We start from the raw sequence: 24,295 nt of genomic DNA, 5'->3' as shown, positions 1-24,295 counted from the left end.
GACTGATTCCTAGTAATGAAATTGAGTCAGTAATTTAAACAAAACAGAACAAAAAACTCCCAACAAACAAGTCTACCAAACATTCAGAGAAGAGTTAATGCCTATCTTTCTCAAACTATACAAACAAACTGAAGAGGAAAGAACTCTTCCAAACTCATTCTGTGAGGCCAGCATCACCCTGATACCAAAACCAGACAAAGAAAAAAAGAAAGAAAGAAAGATAGAAAATTATAGGCCAATATCACTAAAGAATACAGATGCAAAAGTCTTCAACAAAATATTAGCAAAATGAATTTAGCAATACATTAAAATGATCCTACACTACAATCAAGTGGATTTATCCCAGGGATGCAAGAATGGTTTAATATCCACAAATCAATCAATGTGATATATCACATTAACTAACTGAAGAATGAAAATTATACAATCATCAGAATAGATACTGAAAAATATTTCAATGAAATTCAAAATCCATTTATGACAAAAATCCTCAACAAACTGTGTATAGAGGGAACAATCCTCAACATAATAAAGCCCACATATAAGAAATACCCAGCCAACATCATACTTAATGTTGAAAAGCTGAAAGCATTGCCTTTAAGATCAGGAACACAACAAGAATGCCCACTCTCACCATTTTTATTCAACAGTGTTGGAAACCCTAGGTACAGCAATCAGACAAGAAAAGGAAATAAGTGTAGATTGGAGAGGAAGAAGTAAAATTGTCACTGTTTGCAGATGGCATGATACATATATAGCAAATCCTAAAGACACGATCAAAAGACTATTAGAACTAGTAAATAAATTCAGCAAATTGCAGGATACAAAAAAATTTATATACAGAAATCTCTTTTACTTCTATGCACTGATAACAAACTATCAGAAAGAGAAATGATGAAAACAATCCCATTAAAATTGAATAAAAAAGAATAAGTTACCTCTGTATAAATCTAACAAACAAGGTAAAATTCTTGTACTCCAATAACTATGACACTGATGAAAGAAACTGAAGAAGACACAAATATACATAAAGTTTAACAATGTTCATGGATTGGAAGAATTAATGTTGCTAAAATGTTCATACTACCCAAGGCAATCTACAGATTCAATGCAATCCCTATCAAAATACCAATGGCATTTTTCACAGAACTAGAACAAATAATTCTAAAAATGTGTGTGGAAACACAAAAGACCCCAAATAGCTAAAGCAATGTTGAGAAAGAAGAATGAAGCTGGAAGTATCAAGCTCTGTGATTTTAAACTATACAACAAAGCTACAGTAATCAGAACAGCATGGTACTGGCACAGAAACAGACACATAGCTCAATGGAACAGAAGAGAGAGCCCAGAAATAAACCCACACACTCATGGTTAATTAATCTATGACAAGGCAGGCAAGAATATACAACGGAGAAAAAACAGCCTCTTCAATAAATGGTGATGGGAAAACTGGACAGCTACACAAAAAGATCAAACTGGACCACTTTCTCGCACCACATACAAAAATAAACTCAAAATAGATTTAAGACTTAAGCATAAAATCTGAAACTACAAAACTCTTAGTTAGAAAACATAGGCAGTACACTCTTTGACATAGGTCTTAGTAATAATTTTTTGGATTTGTCTTCTCAAGCCAGGAAAACAAAAGCAAAAATAAACAAATGAGACTACATCAAACTAAAAAGCTCTTGCACAGTGGAGGAAACTACCAATGTAAAAAAGGCAGCCTACTAAATGAGAGACAATATTTGCAAATCATATATGTGATTTTCTTATATTTGAGCAAAACATTTTTCTTTTAAAATTCCAACTAATAATTGACATTCTATTTTCAAGGGTATGTCTTTAAGTCATATTTAATTTAAAATGTCTATATACTGCTATAACATTGATAGGTACAACATTTAAATGTAAATTCTTTTTCATAAATTGTTTCCTCTATCTTTATCTGGTCATTTTAGAACATATCAAATGCATTAACAAAAGTAGAATCCCCCTTATATCTTTATAGGTTTTACCCACACGGTATATCTTATAATTGTAAGTTTTTAAGTTTTATTTTAGCTTTCAATACTTGAGACAGTGGCTATAAGAATATCCATTTCAAATTTATTTGTTAAATGCCATAGTAAAATATAAGTTTATTATATCTGTAACAGTTCCCTCCAATTAGCAGACTTCTGGTTTTATAAAACTATATGTTTTTCAGGATTTTTTTTACATTGTCAACATATACCTCAAAGGAATTTTAAAGATATTTGCTAGTAAGTTCTTCTTGTTTAACAAAAAAACAAAACAAAACAAAACAAAACAAAAAAACTATAAAATGATCATTTCTTTTCTAATTATTTAGATTTCTATATACCGGCTGCATTAGCAGAAGAATTTACTTAAATAAAGGATATAGTTCAGTCTTCTTCTCTTTCTATTGACTCCTTGAGAAAGCTATTATTGATGTAATCTGAGGTGATATGAAAATAATTTCTTGGGACCAAATACCTCCCACACTCAGTTGTCAGAGTGCCTGAAATTCTTCCTCAAAGATCATACTCCTGCGATCACTAAGGGAAAATCCTTTCGCCAGGGCAAAGCCTGGATTGGAGGATTCTCAGAGAAAGGAAAACAATGGTTCTGTTTTAGTTTACCCATGTCCCTCTCAGACAGATTGGACTTATACCCAGGCTTTCTCAAATTCTTGTTTTCGGATGATAGGTATCGACCATTTTTCTGTTCAATTCCTTAACCACTTCCAGACCCTCCTGCTTCTGATCCTCCAGCTCTGAGGAGTCCCCTGCCCCATTCATACCTGGGCATCCTTCTTCAGAACTGGCCAGGCCTTGCATTTCCTTGAAGTCTGATTCCTTAATACTGCACCTGACTGGATACCCTCTTTAATTATTTAGCCTTAATCTTGGTTAAGACTGGTCCATCTATTAATCAAATTTATAAATATATATGTTTTATTTTAAAATTTCATTTTATTTTACTTTTTATCTTTTGGCTGTGGTGGGTCTTCGTTGCTGCGTGCGGGCTTTCTCTAGTTGCGGCGAGCGAGGGCTACTCTTCGTTGCAGTGTGTGGGCTACTCATTGTGGTGGCTTCTCTTGTTGCAGAGCATGGGCTCTAGGCACGGGGGCTTCAGTAGTTGTGGCACACGGGCACAGTAGTTATGGCTTGCGGGCTCTAGAGCTCAAGCTCAGTAGCTGTGGCGCATGGGCTTAGTTGCTCTGCAGCATGTGGGATCTTCCCGGAGCAGGGCTCGAACCCTTGTCTCCTGCCTTGGTAGGCAGATTCTTAACCACTGTGCCACCAGGGAAGCCCTATTTTTAAATTTTATATTGGTTTATAGTTGATTTACTATGTTGTGGTAGTTTCAGGTGTATGGCAAAGTGATTTAGTTATACATATACATATATATATATATATTATAAATATACATTTAGAATTCCTGGCAACACAGTCTTGCCAATTGCTGTTCCCTTACTATCGATATGTTCATATGTTGTGGCCAACTTTAATAAAGTATTGTGGTCAAAAGCTACCAGGTAAGTCTATTCTAGTACTAATGGAGTCACCTGTTCAAATTTGCCAGAGGAGATTCATCCTTCCCAGACACACAATACTCTGAGCTCAGCCCTGGAAGCAGTGCTATGTCCTTGAGCAAAATGGAGGTTCTGCCAATACACTGATGGTATTAAGTAATTCCTCTCTGGCCTTAAAAAGAAAAATGTTTTGCTCAAATATAAGAATTCCTTGCCCTTTAATGTTTTAGTGCATTCGGTCACTTGCACCTTCGTGTAGATCAGTTTCTCAGAATGCTTTTCTCCTGAGAGGAAGGGCTGAGGGTGCATGTGATGGATGGAAGAAGGGAAGGGGAATGGTGAGAACAGCACAGTAAGTGCAGACAGAGAAGGAGAGAGGTACTGAGAGGAACGTCTCCAACCTCCATTTGTCACCATGAAACATTCCAGTATTTCCTCTCTTTCAAAGACAATGAAAAAAAGTATCACAACAAAACCCATCAGTAAGTTTTACCACAAGTCCAGGTGTGCATAAACATGGCAAGCCATCGCCGGGTTCATTTCCTCTGCACATTCCATGAACATGTAAGTTGGAAAGGCACTCATAAAGTTCTTTCTCACAGGGACGTCCTGATCTTCCTGTTAAACACAATAACAAAGCAGAGATTCAATTGTTAATAATAATAATAGTTGTAAGGAGAATAGCTTATATATATACACACATATATATATAGTTTCAATTAAATTCTTAATAATAATAATAGTAAGGAGAATAGCTTAATAATAATTCAATTCTTAATAATAATAGTAAGGAGACTAGCATATATTCATGTATATAGTTTATATACACTCCTACTCTATGTTATAATTGTGCTAGGTATTTAATATAAATTGTTTCAATTATCTTTATAATCATTCTATCAAGTAGCTATTATTATTATCTCTATTTACTAGCTGGAAAAATTAAATTAAGAGAAGACAAATAATTTGCCCTAAAATCATACAGTGTGTAGAATGGAAGCAAGTATATGTAAAATAAAGTTTCAGATTGTACCTTTGGTGCCATTCTACATTCCACATCTAAATTTCTTTACCTATTTACTTTGTAAAGATACGTAGAAGACAATGGAATAAACACACCGCATAATTCCATTTAAAATGAATTTTAAATTCAAAGGAAAGCAATTACTACAGATTTCTCAATATGAAATGTTTTCTTGTAATACTCATAGTGTTTTACAGTTAGTATTTCTTAAGCTGTAGTTCTAAAGAATACAAATATTATGTCTTTGTTCAGTTGACTATTGGCTGTAAGAATTCTCCTTAAACATGAGATCTAATTTTCCACACGAAAACACTGCATGTTTGTCTTCTGTTCGACATTTTCCAGAATTTTAACATTAAACTAGCACCAACATTGCTAAGCTACACACACAATATCTGAGCTGTGGTTTACTAGGTGCATATTAGAAGCAGTGTGAAACCATTGATTCTTTCCTATGGGGCAACTGTTTATAATAAATCAGTATGTTTAAGAATATGTTAACCTGAATATACTATTCCACATAGGGATGAAAGGTGTACAGAAGCAGCTGTCACTACTCCTTGATGACCTATGTGAACTTTAATGCAACTTTTTAAACTTTATTTGTCTATGTATTATCCCACAGCATTTAATCTGAACTCTGGCTAGTGGGAAATTCAGTCTTATTCTTGTTCCTACTTAGCAACATATTCTCACCATTCTCCCTGATAAATTGTATGAGAACAATTCAATAAGTATTCTGGGGTGTTTAGAAATGATTTCTGTGCAATACCACATTATAAGAAGAAAAATAACAATGCAAGTTTAAGAGATTTGGGGGATCCAGATCAAAGTTAGAAGTAGCTGCCAAAAGACCAGTCCATGACTCTCAACTTTGTAATGTTCTGTCATGCAGTGAACAGATCCTGTGGGCATCTCTGTTCATCAGGCTATAAGAGGTGATTCAGGAAAAGCATTTTTGGAGGGCTTATAAAAAGCTACCACAACCAGTCATTCACATGGTTGAATCTCACAAACATACTGTTTTGCATAACAGCAAATTCTGTAAAAACACTTACATTCTGATAACTGTCCCTATAAAAGTCAAATACACACAAACTTAATAACATCACTTAGAGACACCTACACATATAATAAAATGCTAAGCAACACTAAAGGGATGTTGAATATAAAATTCAGAATTGTTTCTGCAGGGTGGGAGATACTAATGTGCTCAGAGAGGGATATCGAGGAGGGTAAACTCATTGCTAATGTTATTTCTTGAAGCAAATGGGAGGCACACAAGGTTTATTATATTATCTTATAGAATAACTATACATTATACATTGTTTGTATATTCTTTTGATTGAATAAAACAGTCCATAATATATTTTAAACAATTAAGAATAATAATGTAGTTTTCTTCTTCCTTCTAGTACTGTGAAGGATATTACAAACTCTAAACCATAACATAGGAACAGGGAAAGAAAAAGAATTCACCAGACCAGTAAAAAGACAAGGAAAATTTTATTCAAGAGTATTACAATAAAAGAAAAAGACTATTGAATTAAGGGAGTGTGATGGAACACAACTGCACTGAACCAAATGTAGGTGGAAGGGTTTTCAAGTGCAGGGATGATGAGCGAGTGGAAAAATGCTGGTGGATATTGGGCTGGGGGTGTTGGTCAGTGTGCTCAGGCCATCTGTGTGGCTAATGGTTACTCATTGACATTAGACACCTCCCTCCCTGGAGGGGAAAGAGGGACACTGCCTCCTTCTATGGTTCCATCAAAGTGCTGACTCTCAGGTCCTTGAGAAAGACATTCCTGGGTTGTAAAATTGGCAAAGCCTGCAAGAAAGTTCCAACCTCAATGGGATGGAGAAGAATTTACAATTACGAGTTTTCTAAAGTGAATGCTGTAAGGAAAGAGAGGGTGTGCCCTGGAGTCATGAAGAAGCCTGTCTAAAGTTTAGTTAAGCTGAGGGGAACAGTAAGGATGTCTTGGTCAAAATCAAGAAAATAAGATAGAATAAAAGTTAGTAGGGGTTCAGCTCAGGAAACAGAAATCACTCTAAGTTTCTAAGCAAAAGGGGCCTTAATAACAGAATAAGATGCTCCAAATTTATTAGAAGGAAGGGCTGTATGGGTCACTTCTAGAACAACAGATCTGACTCTCTGGGAGATACCACCTCAGTCTTAAGCGGGAAAGTGAGAAGCATAAAAGCCACCATTGAATGACTGAGTTCAAGATCCCCTTGCACTAGTTGAGGGAAGCTGGGTACCCAAGAGCTGCCACCACTACATCCCCAGCTACCTCTCCCTGAAGCTGGTGACTCAACACCAAATTGCAGTCTTTCTGCCCTTCCTGCCAGTCCTGCTTTTTAATACACAGTCAGTGATTCGATAGTGAAATCTGCGGCATAAAACCCCACATGTCCATGACCTTCTCCACCAGATGAAACTGCTAAGACACCCAGAAATGACCTCCACCATATCCTCCAGATTTCAGGCATGTTTATGTTGGTGGAACTCAATTTATATTTACAATTTCAATTTCAAGGGAGTTTAGATATTGCAGTTTTTAATGTCCTTGTCTCTGCAGTACAGAAACCACAATAAACAGGAATGAATGTTGAGTGTCAATCATACCTATTGTGGGCAAAGAATGTCATCTGCCGTATCAGTAAACAAAGTGTGTTACAGCCATTAAGCCAGCAGCCACTGTGGCCACCGCCAACTGTGCACCTTGAGGAAATTCAGAATGGAGAAAACAGGAAACAGGATAACTCTCTAGAAAACTAGATAGTTAAGGTGCATGTCAAAGAATGATTTCAATGAGCCCAGACTCTGGTGTCTTCCCATACATAGAAAAGTGCTAAATCCATTAACCTGAGATGTCTGTTTTTTTCTTTAATTAACAGTAATCTTTTGATGTTTGAATACCTGTTTTTTGTTGCAAAAACTCTTGTATATCCTGGCTCTTTCCTTTCCTCTTGGGAGCCATCCCTCAGAGATATCTGAGAGGCTGCCTCCAGGGCTTAAGTCCTCAGCAAGTCCACCGAATAAAACACGATACTCAATTCTTAGGCTGTGCATTTTTTTCAGTCAACACTATCAAAAATAAATAAGATAAGTGTCCTTGTACTGGTGTGGGCCAGAAAATGGAAACAGAATAAGAGAATATAAAACAGGTAAATTAAAATCCAGTAGGTAAGATTGAAAAAAGAAAAGTTCACAGAGATGAAGAAAACATCCTTTGTGTCCCATATAGATTTGCTGTCCATTTGTAATAAGGTAACCAGATGCTAAAAAAATACTGTTTGGTGATTAAAATCAATAAACCAAAAGTTTTCATTAGCAATTCAGAAAAAGTGATCAAATCATCATGGTGTTAAACTCATAGTACTATTCTAATATCTGACATATGATAAAAATAAATGCTTATGGAATGAATGTTGTCAAATAATGCACGTGTAAACCAAAGATGATTTTAGATGTCAAGTTATAATAAAAATTAAACTAATTTTTAAGGTGATGAACAAAACAAATCTTTAAATACATCAATATACACAACTAGAAACACTGACCAGTTGTGACACTACCATTCTCTGCTATAAAATAGCAGTTGTAATAGTTTGAGTTTATTAATGAAAATAAAAGTCACTATTTCAAAGATTTATATATTTTACTTTCATTTCATTTTCCCTCTCAGCACCAAGTGATTTTCATCTAATCTGGGGAAAATAAAATTAAACCTAAACCTAAAATAATTCTGCCTTACTAGTTAATATATTATGTAGTAATTGGATAACATAAATTAAGTTTGTCTGCTTTTCTTAGTCTAATTTTAGAATATGTAGAATTGATTTTTACATCTATATCTTCATGAAAATATAATAGTATGTACTCTCATATTAAAGATTATTTCACTTTTCATGGATCTTAATTAAAAGGAAAAATCATTCTATATCTCTTGCTCTAAATACAAAAGCCTATCCCTGACTTAATAATTGTGAGCACAGGTGGCAGATAGTATATGTATTTGTTTCTCAGTTTTCTTGCCCAAAGGACACTGCAGCATTTCTGCTTCAAAATGAATAATGCTATTTTAAGGGCAAAATATGTGTCTGCAGTTTATATCATTACCTATACAAACACGACTGCACCCCTCCTGAGCTTAAAAAGTGTCTGAGCAGAGTGACTGCCCCAGGGATTGAGAACAATTCCGGGAGAAGCATTCACATTTGCAATACAGAGATTTTCCAACTGTCAGCTCGCTCATAATGGTAAACTTACTGAGTGGTAAACATTTTTATGTAACACTATACATGGGAGTACTTAGGCCAAAACATAAGTGCATTTTATTTTGTAAAATAATCTGAATATTTGTATTGGTACTTCAATGGAACAGAGCTCACTGGTCATCAGATTTACTGCCTACACAGAGGATGAGCTCTGTGATCAATACTGTCTTGTACCTGGACAAAGACCTCATGCAGAGAGGGTGGGTGAGGTCTGAGATCCAACCTGTGCTCCACTCATCAGGCACTGCCCCTTCTTAGCCTGGAGGGAAGGGTATCTGCCTAGGGAGAGGGAGAGGGCCTCATGCTAACTATGGCCCTTCATGAACCAGAATCACAAATGGACTGTACTTTTCCAAGATGTGCTGAATACAACTTCTCAGATGGGGTTTCCTGGAACAAAACTAAAGAACAGGGTCTTCTAACCTACTTATACCCAGTTTAAATTTCAGTTGTGTTTTGCAGATTCATGTGGTGAGGAAACAGACATTTAATTTTTCAAACTTTGTTCTGTTCAGAAAGTTGCAGGAGTCAAGCTGTTGTTTGACTACAATGAAGAGGGAAGGGAGAAAAAAGACAAAAATCACAATCCTTGAGGTGCAGCTGGAGGAGACACCCAAGATGACAACCATGGAGGAAGAGCTGTTACAGGAAGACAAGAAAATCCTGAAAATTGGCCACATGATGTGAACTTAAGGAAGATTTCCACAACTGATGAGAGTAAAAAATGGCAATAATTTATGGTACTTAACTAATTTAAAGATAGAAGTAAATACCTAGGGAAGGTAGGTTTCCATCCAAAAGTATGTAAGGTAAGACTAATGGCCTCATTTAGACCAGAGCATAAGAAAGAATTATCAACATGATTTAAAGCTGGTTTCCTCCATGGATGAGAGAGATGAGTGGACCAGGATAAACCAAATAAGTCAGCATTTGTGTTTTTCTGTGACATTTCGGAGAAGGCAAATTGCTATTAACTACTCAGAAAAGTGTTAAGTTTTCAGTTTTTGCTTATGGAAGCCTTTTAAGAGATGATCAGACAGATCTAGGGGGACTCCCTTCCTGAGAAATCTCACAGTGGTTAGAATTGCTAACATACAGATTAAGCTGTCACACACCGATGGACCTTATTGGTGAAGGTCTTTTTTTGTTTTTTTTGGATGGTTGTCCATTTGATTTTTAAAAAATTTTCATAAGAACATTTAACATGATATGTATCCTTTTAGAAGGAAATTAAGTATGCAATACAGTACTATTAACTATAGGTACACTGTTGTAGAGCAGGGTTCTGGAACTTACTCATCCTGCATAATTGAAACTTTATGGGAAGTTGTTATTCAGTGCAGGCCCTTTTTGGGGAACATAAGAAATGAGGGTACAGCACCAGGCCAGACTTCCTGGCTGTGAATTTCAGTTTAGCCACTAATATGATATGGGGGATTACCCGAAGACTCTGGGACTACATACATTTCCTCATGGGAAAAATGAGATGAAAAAAATACCTTCTTCACAAGGTCATTATGAAAGCTGAATAAGTGAGTACATGTAAAATAGCAGGGTGTCCATGCACTAATATTGTTATTGTTACTATAATTAGTATTATCTAAACAAATATGTGCTCAAGGCCTCCCACATTTGGCCTTCAACATCTAAAATTCAGAATATGCCAGAAAGAAGAGCTCAACAACAGGGAGAATTTTCAAGGGTAAAATGATGAAGAAAAAAATCAGACTCCTATCAAAATGAATTCATGTTGGTGGTGAGGAAAGGACTGACTACACAGTGGTGGCATGAGCACATTGTGAGGGCAGTGGCCACAGCACTGGCTGTGGTGGTACTTACACAATTTTACACATTTATAAAAACTATAGAACTGCATGTCAGAGAGTGAATTTCAAGATACAAATTAGGAAAAATACTCAAAAAAAGAAAAACCAACAACAGCTAACTATGCTATTAAAGACAATCAGGAAAGAAGAAAAAAATGAGGAAAGATTGAAAGGTGACCTGCAAGCGTGAGATTATTCCTTAAATAACTTCAGAAGTAGGAAGTGCTGGTGTGGTTAAGAGCCCTGGCTGGAGAGAGCCCTTGGGAGGGGACAGGGGTCTGAGAAGGTATCCATAGCAATTTCTAATAATTTGTCTGTTTGTTTTGTTGCTTACAATGTATGTGCTCTTGTGACTTGGCTGTGAAGAATCTAAGCAGAAATAGAGGCACAGATGTAGAGAACAAACGTATGGACACCAAGGGGGGAAAGTGGTGGGGGAGGGGTGGTGGTGGGATGAATTGGGAGATTGGGATTGACATGTATACACTAATATGTGTAAAATGGATAACTAATAAGAAAGAATATTAATTATAAATTATTTATATATTTATAAAAAATAAATTAAATAAAATTCAAATATTAAAAGTAATAATAATAATTAAAAAAAAAAAAAAAAGGATGGAGCGGTGGCCATAAGGATTTTGCTTAGTGTGGGTCTATAGCAAGTATTCAGTGAAGGACAGCTACTGATATTGTTAATCAAACTGCTTATACCAACTGTGATAACTCATTCCAATTTGAGAACTTTTAAAATAAATCTGCTTTATATGGGGGAAAAAAAAAAAAAAAACTAATCTAAGTCTTAAACCAAAAGTACCAGGAAGTTCTGAGTTATCACCCAACAAGGCAGATGGGTGTTATTTTTGAGACCTTTCATTTCCACAGTGGACCTGATGGGCAGCATTCAGAACGGGACTTCATTTAATGCTGCAGGTGCTTCAGAAGGGCTCCAGGTCTAAAGTAAATCTGAAACAAGTGGAATCTTCACCTGGAGCATCAAAACTAATCTATCAACATAAAAAATGGAACTAGCAATTATAAGATATGTATTGATATGGTAAAAATGACTTTAATACTTGTTTTGTTTCTTAACTGTTTTCATAGGATTACATGCATTGCTTAAGGTGGCTATCTAACAGTTTTAAATGATCAGACCTTGACAAAAATATATATATTTTTAATTCTCCAACCTTATTTCCTGGCACTCCTTACATCCAACTTTATTTTTTTTTGAGTCTTATTTTACTTATTTATTTTTATATACAGCAGTTTTCTTATTAGTTACCTATTTTATACATATTAGCATATATACGTCAATCCCAATTCATCCCACCACCACCTGCCACCCCTGCTTTCCCCCTTTTGTGTCAATACATTTGTTCTCTACATCTGTGTCTCTATTTCTGCCTTGCAAACCAGTTCATCTCTACCATTTTTCTAGAATCCACATATATGCGTTAATATACGATATTTGCTTTTCTTTTTCTGACTTACTTCACTCTGTATGACAGTCTCTAAGTCCATCCATGTCTCTACAAATGACCCAGTTTCATTCCTTTTTATGGCTGAGTAATATTCCATTGTATACATGCACCACATTGTCTGTATCCATTCGCCTGTCAATGGGCATTTAGGTTGCTTCCATGACCTGGTTATCACAAATAGTGTTGCAATGAACATTAGGGTGCATGTGTATTTTTGAATTATGGTTTTCTCTGGGTATATGCCCAGTAGTGGGATAGCTGGGTCATATGGTAATTCTATTTTTAGTTTCTTAAGGAACCTCCATACAGTTCTCTATAGTGGCTGTATCAATTTACATTCCGATTAACAGTGCCAGAGGGTTCCCTTTTCTCCACACCCTCTCCAGCATTTGTTGTTTGTAGATTTTCTGATGATGCCCGTTCTAACAGATGTGAGATGATATCTCATTGTAATTTTGATTTGCATTTCTCTAATGATCAGTGATGTTGAGCATCCTTTAATGTGTTTGTTGGCAATCTGTATATCTTCTTTGCAGAATGTTTATTTATGTCTTCTGCCCACTTTTGGATTGGGTTATTTGTTTTTTTGATATTGAGCTGCATGAGCTGCTTGTATATTTTGGAGATTAATTCTTTGTCAGTTGCTTCTTTTGTAAATATTTTCTCCCATTCTGAGGATTGTATTTTTGTCTTGTTTATGGTTTCCTTTGTTGTGCAAAAGCTTTTAAGTTTAATTAGATCTTTGTGTTTATTTTTGTTTTTATTTTCATTACTCTAGGAGGTGGGTCAAAGAAGATCTTGCTGTGATTTATGTCAAAGAGTGTTCTGCCTATGTTTTCCTCTAAGAGTTTTATAGTATCTTGTCTTACATTTATGTCTTTAATCTATTTTGAGTTTATGTTTGTGAGTGGTGTTAGGGAGTGTTCTAATCTCATTCTTTTCCATGTAGTTTTCCAGTTTTCCCAGCACCACTTATTGAAGAGGGTGTCTTTTCTCCACTGTATATCCTTGCCTCCTTTGTCATAGATTAGTTGGCCATAGGTGCATGGGTTTATCTCTGGGCTTTCTATCCTGTTCCATTGATCTATATTTCTGGTTTTTTTGCCAGTACCATATTGTCTTGATTACTGTAGCTTTGTAGTATAGTCTGAAGTCAGGGAGTCTGATTCCTCCAGCTCTGTTTTTTTCCCTCAGGATTGCCTTGGTTATTTCGGGTCTTTTGTGTCTGCATGCAAATTTTAAGATTTTTTGTTCTAGTTCTGTAAAAAATGCCATAGGTAATTTGATAGGGATTGCATTGACTCTGTAGATTGCTCTGGGTAGTATAGTCATTTTCACAATATTGATTCTTCCAATCCAAGAACATGGTATATATCTCCATCTGTTTGTTTCATCTTTGATTTCTTTCATCAGTGTTTTGTAGTTTTCTGCATTCAGGTATTTTGTCTCCTTAGGTAGGTTTATTCCTAGGTATTTTATTCTTTTTGTTACAATGGTGAATGGGATTGTTTCCTTAATTTATTTTTCTGATCTTTTGTTGTTAGTGTATAGGAATGCAAAAGATTTCTGTGCATTAATTTTGTATCCTGCAACTTTACCGATTCATTGATTAGCTCTAGTAGTCTTTTGATGGCATCTTTAGGATTATCCATGTATAGTATCATGTCATCCATGATAGTGACACGTTTACTTCTTTTCCAATTTGTATTCCTTTTATTTCTTTTTCTTCTCAGATTGTTGTGGCTAAAACTTCCAAAACTATGTTGAATAACAGTGGTGAGAATGGACATTCTGTTATGTTCCTGATCTTAGAGGAAATGCTTTCAGTTTTTCATCTTTGAGAATGATGTTTGCTGTGACTTTGTCATATATGACCTTTATTATGTTGAGGTAGGTTTCCTCTATGCCCACTTTCTGGAGAGTTTTTATCGTAAATAGATGTGAATTTTGTCAAAAGCTTTTTCTGCATCTACTGAGATGATCACAGCGTTTTTAGTCTTCAATTTGTTAATACGGTGTATCACATTAAGTGGTTTGCATATATTGAAGAATCCTTGTATCCCTGAGATAAATCTCACTTGATCATGGTGTATGATCCTTTTAATGTGCTGTTGGATTCTGTTTGCTAGTATTTTGTTGAGGATTTTTGCATTATCTTCATCAGTGATATTGGTCTGTAATTATTTTTGTAGTATCTTTAGTATCAGGGTGATGGTGGTCTTGTAGAATGAGTTTGGGAGTGTTCCTTTCTCTGCAATTTTTTGGAAGCGTTTGAGAAGGATGGGTGTTAGCTCTTCTCTAAATGTTTAATAGAATTCACCTGTGAAGCCATCTGGTCCTGGACTTTTGTTTGTTGGAAGATTTTTAATCACAGTTTCAATTTCATTGCTTGTGATTGGTCTGTTCATGTTTTCTATTTCTTCCTGGTTCAGTCTTGGAAGGTTATACCTTTCTAAGAATCTGTCCATTTCTTCCAGGCTGTCCATTTTATTGGCATAGAGTTGCTGTAGTAGTCTCTTATGATACTTTGTATTTCTGTGGTGTCCAATGTAACTTCACCTTTTTCATTTCTAATTTTATTGATTTGAGTACTTTCCGTCTTTTTCTTGATGATTCTGGCTAAAGGTTTGTCAATTTTGTTTCTCTTCTCAAAGAACCAGATTTTAGTTTTATTGATCTTTGCTATTGTTTTCTTTGTTTCTATTTCATTTATTTCTGCTCAGACCTTTATGATTCCTTTCCTTCTACTAACTTTGGAGGTTGTTTGTTCTTCTTTCTCTAGTTCCTTTAGGTGTAAGATTAGATTGTTTGTTTGAGATTTTCCTTGTTTATTCAGGTAGGATTGTATTGCTATAAACTTCCCTCTTACAACTTCTTTTGCTGCATCCCATAGGTTTTGGATTGTCATGTTTTCATTGTCATTTGTCTCTAGGTATATTTTAATTTCCTCTTTGATTTTGTCAGAGATCCCTTCGTTATTTAGTGAAGTATTGTTTAGCCTCCATGTGTTTGTGCTTTTTACATTTTTTCCTTGTAATTTATTTCTAATCTCATAGTGTTGTGACAGGAAAAGATGCTTGATAGGATTTCAATTTTCTTAAATTTACCGAGGCTTGATTTGTGACATAAGATGTGATCTATCCTGGAGAATGCTACGTGTGCACTTGAGAAGAAAGTGTAATCTGCTGTTTTCAGATGGAATGTCCTATAAATATCAATTACATCTATCTGGTCTATTGTGTCATTTACAGCCTGTGTTTCCTTATTAATTTTCTGTCTCGATGATCTGTTCATTGGCGTAAGTGAGGTGTTAAAGTCCCCTATTATTATTGTGTTACTGTTGATTTCCTCTTTCATAGCTGTTAGCATTTGCCTTATGTATTGAGGTGCTCCTATGTTGGGTGCATAGATATTTATAATTGTTATATATTCTTCTTGGATTGATCCCTTGATCATTATGTAGTGTCTTTCTTTGTCTCTTGTAACACTCTTTATTTTAAATCTATTTTATCTGATATGAGTATTGCAACTCCAACTTTCTTTTGATTTCCATTTGCATGGAATATCTTTTTCTATTCCCTCACTTTCAGTCTGTATGTGTCCCTATGTCTGAAGTGGGTCTCTTGTAGACAGCATATATATGAGTCTTGTTTTTGTATCCATTGAGCGAGCCTGTGTCTTTTGGTTGGAGAATTTAATCCATTCACATTCAAGGCAATTATCAATATGTATATTCCTATTACCATTTTCTTAATTGTTTTGGGTTTGTTTTTGTAGGTTCTTTCCTTCTCTTATGTTTCCAACTTAGAGAAGTTCCTTTAGCATTTGTTGTAGAGCTGGTTTAGTGATGCTGAATTATTTTAGCTTTTGCTTGTCTGTAAAGCTTTTGATTTCTCCATTGAATCTGAATGAGATCCTTGTCATGTAGAATAATTGTGGTTGTAGTTTCTTCCCTTACATCACTTTAAATATATCATGCCATTCCCTTCTGGCTTCTAGAGTTTCTGCTGAGGAATCAGCTGTTAACCTTATCGGTTATTTGTATTTTATTTGTCACTTTTCCCTTGTTGCTTTTAATAATTTGTCTTTAATTTTTGTCAGTATGATTACTCAGTGTCTTGGCATGTTTCTCCTTGGGTTTATCCTTTATGGGACTCTCTGCACTCCCTGGACATGGCTAGCTATTTCCTTTCCTTGTTAGGGAAGTTTTCTAATATAATCACTTCATATATTTTCTTGGGTCCTTTCTCTCTCTCTTCTCCTTCTGCGACCCCTATTATGTGAATGTTGTTGTGTTTAATGTTGTCCCAGAGTTCTCTTAGGCTGTTTTCATTTCTTTTCATTCTTTTTTCTTTAATCTGTTCTGCAGCAGTGAATTCCACCATTCTGTCTTCCAGGTCACTTTTCCTTTCTCCTGCCTCAGTTATTCTGCTATTGATTCCTTCTAGTTTATTTTTCACTTCAGTTATTGTATTGTTCATCTCTGTTTGTTTGTTCTTTAATTCTTCTAAGTGTTTGTTGTTTAATTCTTCTAGGTCTTTGTTAAAAATTTCTTACATCTTCTTGATCTTTGTCTCCATTCTTTTTCTGAGGTCCTGGATCATCTTCACTATCATTTTTCTGAATTCTTTTTCTAGAAGGTTGTCTATCTCCACTTCATTTAGTTGTTTTTCTGGGGTTTTATCTTGTTCCTTCATCTGGTACATAGTCCTCTGCCTTTTCATTTTGTCTATCTTTCTGTGAATGTGGTTTTCATTCCACAGTCTGCAGGATTGTAGTTCTTCTTGCTTCTGTTGTCTGACAAAGATTTTTTTTGGGGGAAAAGTAAAAGCTTTTAAATGGTATATATTTCTTCTATCAGAACATTGTAAGCTTTATTCTACTTCTTTTATCTTTAAGAATTATTGGCTGTTATTTCCTCTGGGGATTCAAATAACCAGGAGTCCAGAACTCTGGGGTATCCACAAGCTGTCTTAAGTCTTCTCTGGGGTCTGTGAATAGTGAGAATTCTTTTTTAGTGACCAAAAATATCCCCCACATATATTCTTGTGAGATTATTATTGCTCAAGGAAATTCATGTATTCAACATCTTTTTGGGTGGATGAAACTAAATTTTGAAGGTAAGATGAGTGATAGAAGTCACAGGTAGAAAGCAACAAATCTGAAAGTTTAGAAAACTAGAGGAAAGAGAGGGAAAAAGATTCCTGGATGCAACTTGTTTATATCAGTATACAGTTAAAGATAATATGAGCAAAGGCAGAAATGGCCCAAAAGACCTGTTGTTAATAAAAAAGTTCCCCTTGAATAAAATCAGTTCATCCAACTTGTCCATCTCTGTACTGATGATCATTGACAGTATAATAATGCAAATATTAATGAGCCAGCTTTTACAAAGGACTTGTTGTGAACCAGGCACAATGGATATAGATAAAGATCAGGAATTTGAAGCTTACATAAATTTTGAAAATACCAGTAGTGAGATACCATGATCTAAGCACCAGGATTTCTTGCTGATAGCCTAAAGGATTGATTACTAGTATAACAGGACAATGATTTCATATTTTTTAAGTGTGATCATTGCTTAGAAGCTGTTGATACTCAACAACATTATTGGTGAGTTGATTGTCAAAATTGTATTGTACAAACACACACATATACAATACACATATATAAATACATATATTTTGTAAATAAATGTGACATTTGCATGATCATTACTTTTTCATAATTACCTTGTTGACATTTGCAAATATATCCATTGATGTGATCCTCACAGTTCGCACCATTTAGACATGGTGATGAAGAACTTTCATTTCTGTTAATTTCACAAAATTTCCCAGAAAATCCAGGGAGACATCTAAGAAAGAAAAGTGAAAAATACATATCTCTATATAATACACATGAGTCCATATTGTAGAGTTAATATTTGCCAAATTAAGAATAAAATTAAGGACATGAAGTAGTCATTTATTTATTATTAAGGACATGAAATAGTCATTTATTATAAAATTAAGGACATGAAGTAGTCATTTATTATCAACTATTTATTAGTAGTTTATTTATGAGAGATAATTTAATGGATATCTATTAGTATTTTCAGTGAAATTAAGGCCAATTGATCTAAAAACAACCATAGCCACAAAGAAAAAGGGAAAATAAAAAGACTCAAGCATCATAGAGCTAAATCACTGTAGACTTTACTCTTTCCATTTTATTTTAAACATATGTAGCTTGGTATACATATTCATGTGTGCATGAATGCATGTATGTATGTATGTATAAAAGTACCTATGCCTGTACTATAGAAAATATTGACTAAGGTTGATTACAGGATAGTCAGTAAACTTTTAAAATAGGGGTAAGCTTGATAATTATATACAGTGTTTCACAAATATTTAAATATAAAATGATTCCTTAGTGATCTGTTTTAGCCGAAAACTTGACCACATTTACTTAAATTTATAAAATAAGTAATTTTAAATTTAGCATGTAACTGAAACTGATATCGAATACAATATAACATTTAAAATATTGGTTGTGCTTATCCTTAGTTTGATAGAAATATCACCTTTCACCTTGGAATTCCCTCATTCAGATGTGTTTTCAGAGCTCTAACCACATGTAATTGGGAACCTCCCTTGAGGGAATAGAAAGGAGTGAACTCTGGCCCCAAAATAGTACATTTAAGTCCTAACACTCAGTGCCTGTGAATGACCTTATTTGGAAAAACGGTCTTTGCAGATACAATTAAGGATCTTGAGATGACATCACAGTGAATTAACTGGGTGGGTCCTAAATCCAAAGACAAGTGTTCTTATAAAGAGGAGACACAGGGACACAGAGGAAAGAAAGCCATGTAAAGAAGGAGGAAGAGCTTGGTGTCATGTAACCCCAAGACAGGGAACACATGGATCTTCTAGAAGCTTCAAAAGTAGGATTGTTAATATATATATGTATAGTGTTCAATGTTCATGACAGTTACATATTTACTGAATGCCTACAACATGAGAGATCTTTCAAAAAAGCTAAATATAAACATATAGGTACATATAATATATGTACATGTATTTGCACTCACTGCCACTGCCCAGCATCATGAGAGAGTTTGTACCCCATATAGCTTGCCAGGGAAAAAAAATCAAAATTCAAAATTCAGAGTATGGTTTCTACTGAATGTGCATGGCTTTTGCACCATTGTAAAGTCAAAAAATCGTTAAGTCAACCATCATAATTTGGGCACCGTCTTTACTTGAAACTGCCAAATTTAAATTTTAAAAAGTCAAAGATAACTTTATGTGTGCCTGTATATATACATTGTGTGTGTACATATATATGTATATATAGGATATATATACATATATAGTCAGGATGCATAGTTTATACTAGAGTCTCTAACACCTCCAGAGAGAGTGTGGCCTTGCTGACACCTTGATTTTGGATTTCTGGTCTCCAAAGCTGTAACCAAATACATTTCTGTTGTTTTAAGCCACCAAATTTGTGGTAATTTGTTACACCATCCCTAGGAAACAAATACAGAGATTGACATTAGTGTCTGTGTCTGCTCATGCAATTCCTCTCCATACTTTCTTTTGGGATAACATTATACAAACCCCTTAGATGTCAGTTGTCAAACCATGGTCCAGGAACTAATAAAGGATCTACAAACATTGATTAAAGTGAAAAGTTCATGAGAGTTACATATTTACTGAGTGCCTACAACACTGCAAGTAGTTCAAATGACTGACACATGATGTGTGAGAGCACAGTCTGAGGTGATGCTGGTGAAAAAGGAAAAAATAGTAAACAGAGGTTAAGAAAATTATATAATTTTGGATCACAATTTTTACAGTAGCTAATAAACTGAAAACTTATTCACCAGTAATGTTTCTAAGGTCACAGCACTAGCAAATTGCACAGGTGGATTTTTTTTTTAAATTTTTATTGGAGTATAATTGATTTACAATGTTGTGTTTGTTTCAGGTGTACAGCAAAGTTAATCAGTTATTCATATACACAGATCCACTATTTTTTAAGATTTTTTTTCCCATATAGGCCATTACAGAGTACTGAGTAGAGTTCCCTGTGCTATACAGTAGGTCCTTATTAGTTACCATTTTATATACAGTAGTATGTATATGTCAATCCCAAACTCCCAATTTATCCCCCTTCTTACCCTCTGGTTACCATAAGTTTGTGTTCTATATCTGTAACTCTATTTCTGTTTTGTAGATAAGTTCATTTTTACCCTTTTGTTTTTAGATTCCACATATAAGTGATATCATACGATATTTGTCAGTGTCATTCTCTGTCTGACTTACTTCACTCAGTTTGACAATCTCTAGGTCCTTTCATGTTGGTGCAAATGGCATTATTTCATTCTTTTTTATGGCTGTACACTCACCCACTAGCCAAAGATAGCCACTCTGTTTTATTTTGAGCAACTAGCTCTATCCAGCCAAAGCTAATAGATAACTCTGTATTAAATGATCCAACATGTTAGAGGGACCCCCAATATGCGAGACTGTCACTGGACCTAATTGAAAGCTCTCTCCTGACCAACAAACAGTAAGACCTGTTTTAACTATGTATGGATTTATGAGCTCATTCTGCACAATCAAGGTGAAATCTTCAATATTAAATTATCACTGAGACCAAGAACTTCCTCTTTGTAGCACATAGGAACCAAGGATAATTTCCTTTCAAAGAAAATTCTCCATTGCTAGTGGTCCCTTACATGGAAAGTAAACAAAGTTATGGCTCATTTGTTCATCACTGAAATGTTCATTTTCTTTCCTTTAGTATCATAAATTGTTCATTAAAAAGAACAACTAAAGAAGATAGTGGTGCTGGTGGGGAGGGACAAATTAGGAGTTTGGGATTAACATATACACAATACTATATATAAAATAGGTAAACAACAAGGACCTACTGTATAGCACAGGGAGTTATACTCAGTATCTTGTAATAAACTATAATGGAAAAGAATCTGCAAAAGAATATATATAAAAGAGAATCACTTTGCTGTACACTTGAAAGTAACACAGCATTGCAAGTTAACTATACTATAATAAAAAATTTTTAAATATGCTCTATCAGTTACATATTTGCCAGCATTATATGAAATGCTTATTTGTCCACATTCTTATCCATCATCAATATTAATATTGTTTTTAGCTGCCTCTGTAAAGGAAAAAAAACCATGAGCTTTATAGGGTTTTTTTTTTTTTTTTTTTTTTAAATTTTATTTATTTATTTATTTATTTATTTATTTATTTATTTATTTATTTATTTATTTATTTATTTATTTTTGGCTGTGCTGGGTCCTCGGTTCGTGCGAGGGCCCTCTCTAGCCGCGGCAAGCGGGGGCCACTCTTCATCGCGGTGCGGGGACCGCTCTTCATCGCGGTGCGCGGGCCTCTCACCATCGCGGCCCCTCCCGCTGCGGGGCACAGGCTCCAGACGCGCAGGCTCAGCAGCCGTGGCTCACGGGCCCAGCTGCTCCGTGGCACGTGGGATCCTCCCAGACCAGGGCTCGAACCCGTGTCCCCTGCATTAGCAGGCAGATTCCCAACCACTGCGCCACCAGGGAAGCCCCTATAGGGTTTTTTTTTGGGGGGGGAAGTAGGTTAGCGTTTTTTTTTTTATTATTATTCTTTCCACAACTTCAGTTCCTATCACTTTATTATTTTTTTTAACATCTTTATTGGAGTGTAATTGCTTTACAATGGTATGTTAGTTTCTGCTTTATAAAAAAGTGAAGCAGCTATACATATACGTATATCCCCATATCGCCTCCCTCTTACATCTCCCTCCCACCCTCCTTATCCCACCCCTATAGGTGGTCACAAAACAACGAGCTGATCTCCCTGTGCTATGCAGCTGCTTCCCACTAGCTATCTATTTTACATCTGGTAGTGTATATATGCACATGCCACTCTCTCAGTTTGTCCCAGCTTCCACTTCCCCCTGCCCGCATCCTCAAGTCCATTCTCTACATCTGCGTCTTTATTCCTGTCCTGCACCTAGGGTCTTCAGAACCATTTTGTTTGTTTGTTTTTAGATTCCATATATATATGTATTAGCATACGGTATTTATTTTTCTCTTTCTGACTTACTTCACTCTGTATACCAGTCTCTAGGTCCATCCACCTCACTACAAATAACTCAGTTTCATTTCTTTATATGGCTGAGTAATATTCCGTTGTATATATGTGCCACATCTTCTTTATCTATTCATCTGTCAATAGACACTTAGGTTGCTTCCATGCCCTGGCTATTGTAAATAGAGCTGCAATGAATATTGTGGTACATGACTCCTATTGAATTATCGTTTTCTCAGGGTATATGCCCAGTAGTGGGATTGCTGGGTCGTATGGTAGTTCTAGTTTTAGTTTTTTAAGGAACCTCCATACTGTACTCCATAGTGGCTGTATCAATTTAAATTCCCACCAACAGTGCAAGAGAGTTCCCTTTTCTCCACACCCTCTCCAGCATGTATTGTTTTTAGATTTTGTGATGATGGCCATTCTGTATATCTTCTTTGGAGAAATGTCTATTTAAGTCTTCTGCCCATTTTTGGATTAGGTTGTTTGTTTTCTTGATATTGATCTGTATGAGCTGCTTGTAAATTTTGGAGATTAATCCTTTGTCAGTTGCTTCATCTGCGAATACTCTCTCCCATTCTGAAGGTTGTCTTTTCATCTTGTTTTTGGTTTCCTTTGCTGTGCAAAAGCTTTTAAGTTTCATTAGGTCCCATTTGTTTATTTTTGTTTTTATTTCCATTTCTCTAGGAGCTGGGTCAAAAAGGATCTTGTTGTGATTTATGTCATAGAGTGTTCTGCCTATGTTTTCCTCTCAGAGTTTGATAGTGTCTGGCCTTACATTTAGGTCTTTAATCCACTTTGAGTTTATTTTTGTGTATGGTGTTAGGGAGTGTTCTAATTTCATTCTTTTACATGTAGCTGTCCAGTTTTCCCATCACCACTCCACTTTTTGTAGAGGCTGTCTTTTCTTCATTGTATATTCTTGCCTCTTTTATCAAAAATAAGGTGACCTTATGTGCGTGGGTTTATCTCTGGGTTTTCTATCCTGTTCCATTGATCTATATTTTTGTTTTTGTGCCAGTACCATACTGTCTTGATTACTGTAGCTTTGTAGTAGAGTCTGAAGTCTGGGAGCCTGATTCCTCCAGCTCCATTTTTCTTTCTCGAGATTGCTTTGGCTATTCGGGGTCTTTTGTGTTTCCATACAAATTGTGAACTTTTTTGTTCTAGGTCCGTGAAAAATGCCATTGGTAGTTTGACAGGGATTGCATTGAATCTGTAGATTGCTTTGTGTAGTATAGTCATTTTCACAATGTTGGTTCTTCCAATCCAAGAACATGGTATATCTCTCCATCTATTTGTATCACCTTTAATTTCTTTCATCAGTGTCTTATAGTTTTTTGCATACAGGTCTTTTGTCTCCTTAGGTAAGTTTATTTATTTTTTTTTAAACATCTTTATTGAAGTATAATTGCCTTACAATAGTGTGTTAGCTTCTGCTTTATAACAAAGTGAATCAGTTATACATATACAATATGTTCCCATTTCTCTTCCCTCTTGCAACTCCCTCCCTCCCACCCTCCCCATCCCACCCCTCTAGGTGGTCACAAAGCACCGAGCTGATCTCCCTGTGCTGTGCGGCTGCTTCCCACTAGTTATCTATTTTACATTTGGTAGTGTATATATGTCCATGACACTCTCTTACCCTGTCACATCTCGCCCCACCCCCTCCCCATATCCTCAAGTCCATTCTCTAGTAGGTCTGTGTCTTTATTCCCGTCTTGCCACTAGGTTCTTCATGGCCTTTTTTTTTTTTTTTCCCCTTAGATTCCGTATATATGTGTTAGCATACTGTATTTGTTTTTCTCTTTCTGACTTACTTCACTCTGTATGACAGACTCTAACTCCATCCACCTCATTACAAATACCTCCATTTCATTTCTTTTTATGGCTGAGTAATATTCCATTGTATATATGTGCCACATCTTCTTTATCCATTCATCTGTTGATGGACATTTAGGTTGCTTCCATGTCCTGGCTATTGTAAATAGAGCTGCAATGAACATTTTGGTACATGACTCTTTTTGACCTAT

At 35.5% G+C, this 24,295-nt stretch overlaps 1 protein-coding gene across 2 annotated transcripts in view; it reads right to left on the bottom strand.

Moving 5' to 3' along the window:
• The window catches only part of EYS (eyes shut homolog), a 1,775,980-nt gene that overhangs the window by 897,792 nt on the left and 853,893 nt on the right, over window positions 1-24,295 (bottom strand). For both annotated transcript variants that reach the window (XM_057527983.1, XM_057527984.1), the window contains exons 21-22: window positions 17,892-18,016; window positions 4,035-4,159 (exon numbers count right to left, since the gene is read on the bottom strand). In XM_057527983.1, the coding sequence (XP_057383966.1) occupies window positions 4,035-4,159; window positions 17,892-18,016 (250 nt within the window). The remainder of the gene's footprint in view (window positions 1-4,034; window positions 4,160-17,891; window positions 18,017-24,295) is intronic.

The sequence above is a fragment of the Balaenoptera acutorostrata genome, chromosome 14, assembly GCF_949987535.1.
Source record: "Balaenoptera acutorostrata chromosome 14, mBalAcu1.1, whole genome shotgun sequence".
Classification (NCBI taxonomy): domain Eukaryota; kingdom Metazoa; phylum Chordata; class Mammalia; order Artiodactyla; family Balaenopteridae; genus Balaenoptera; species Balaenoptera acutorostrata.
The sequence above is the reverse complement of the archived record's forward strand: the minus strand, read 5'-3'. Positions and strand labels throughout refer to the sequence as shown.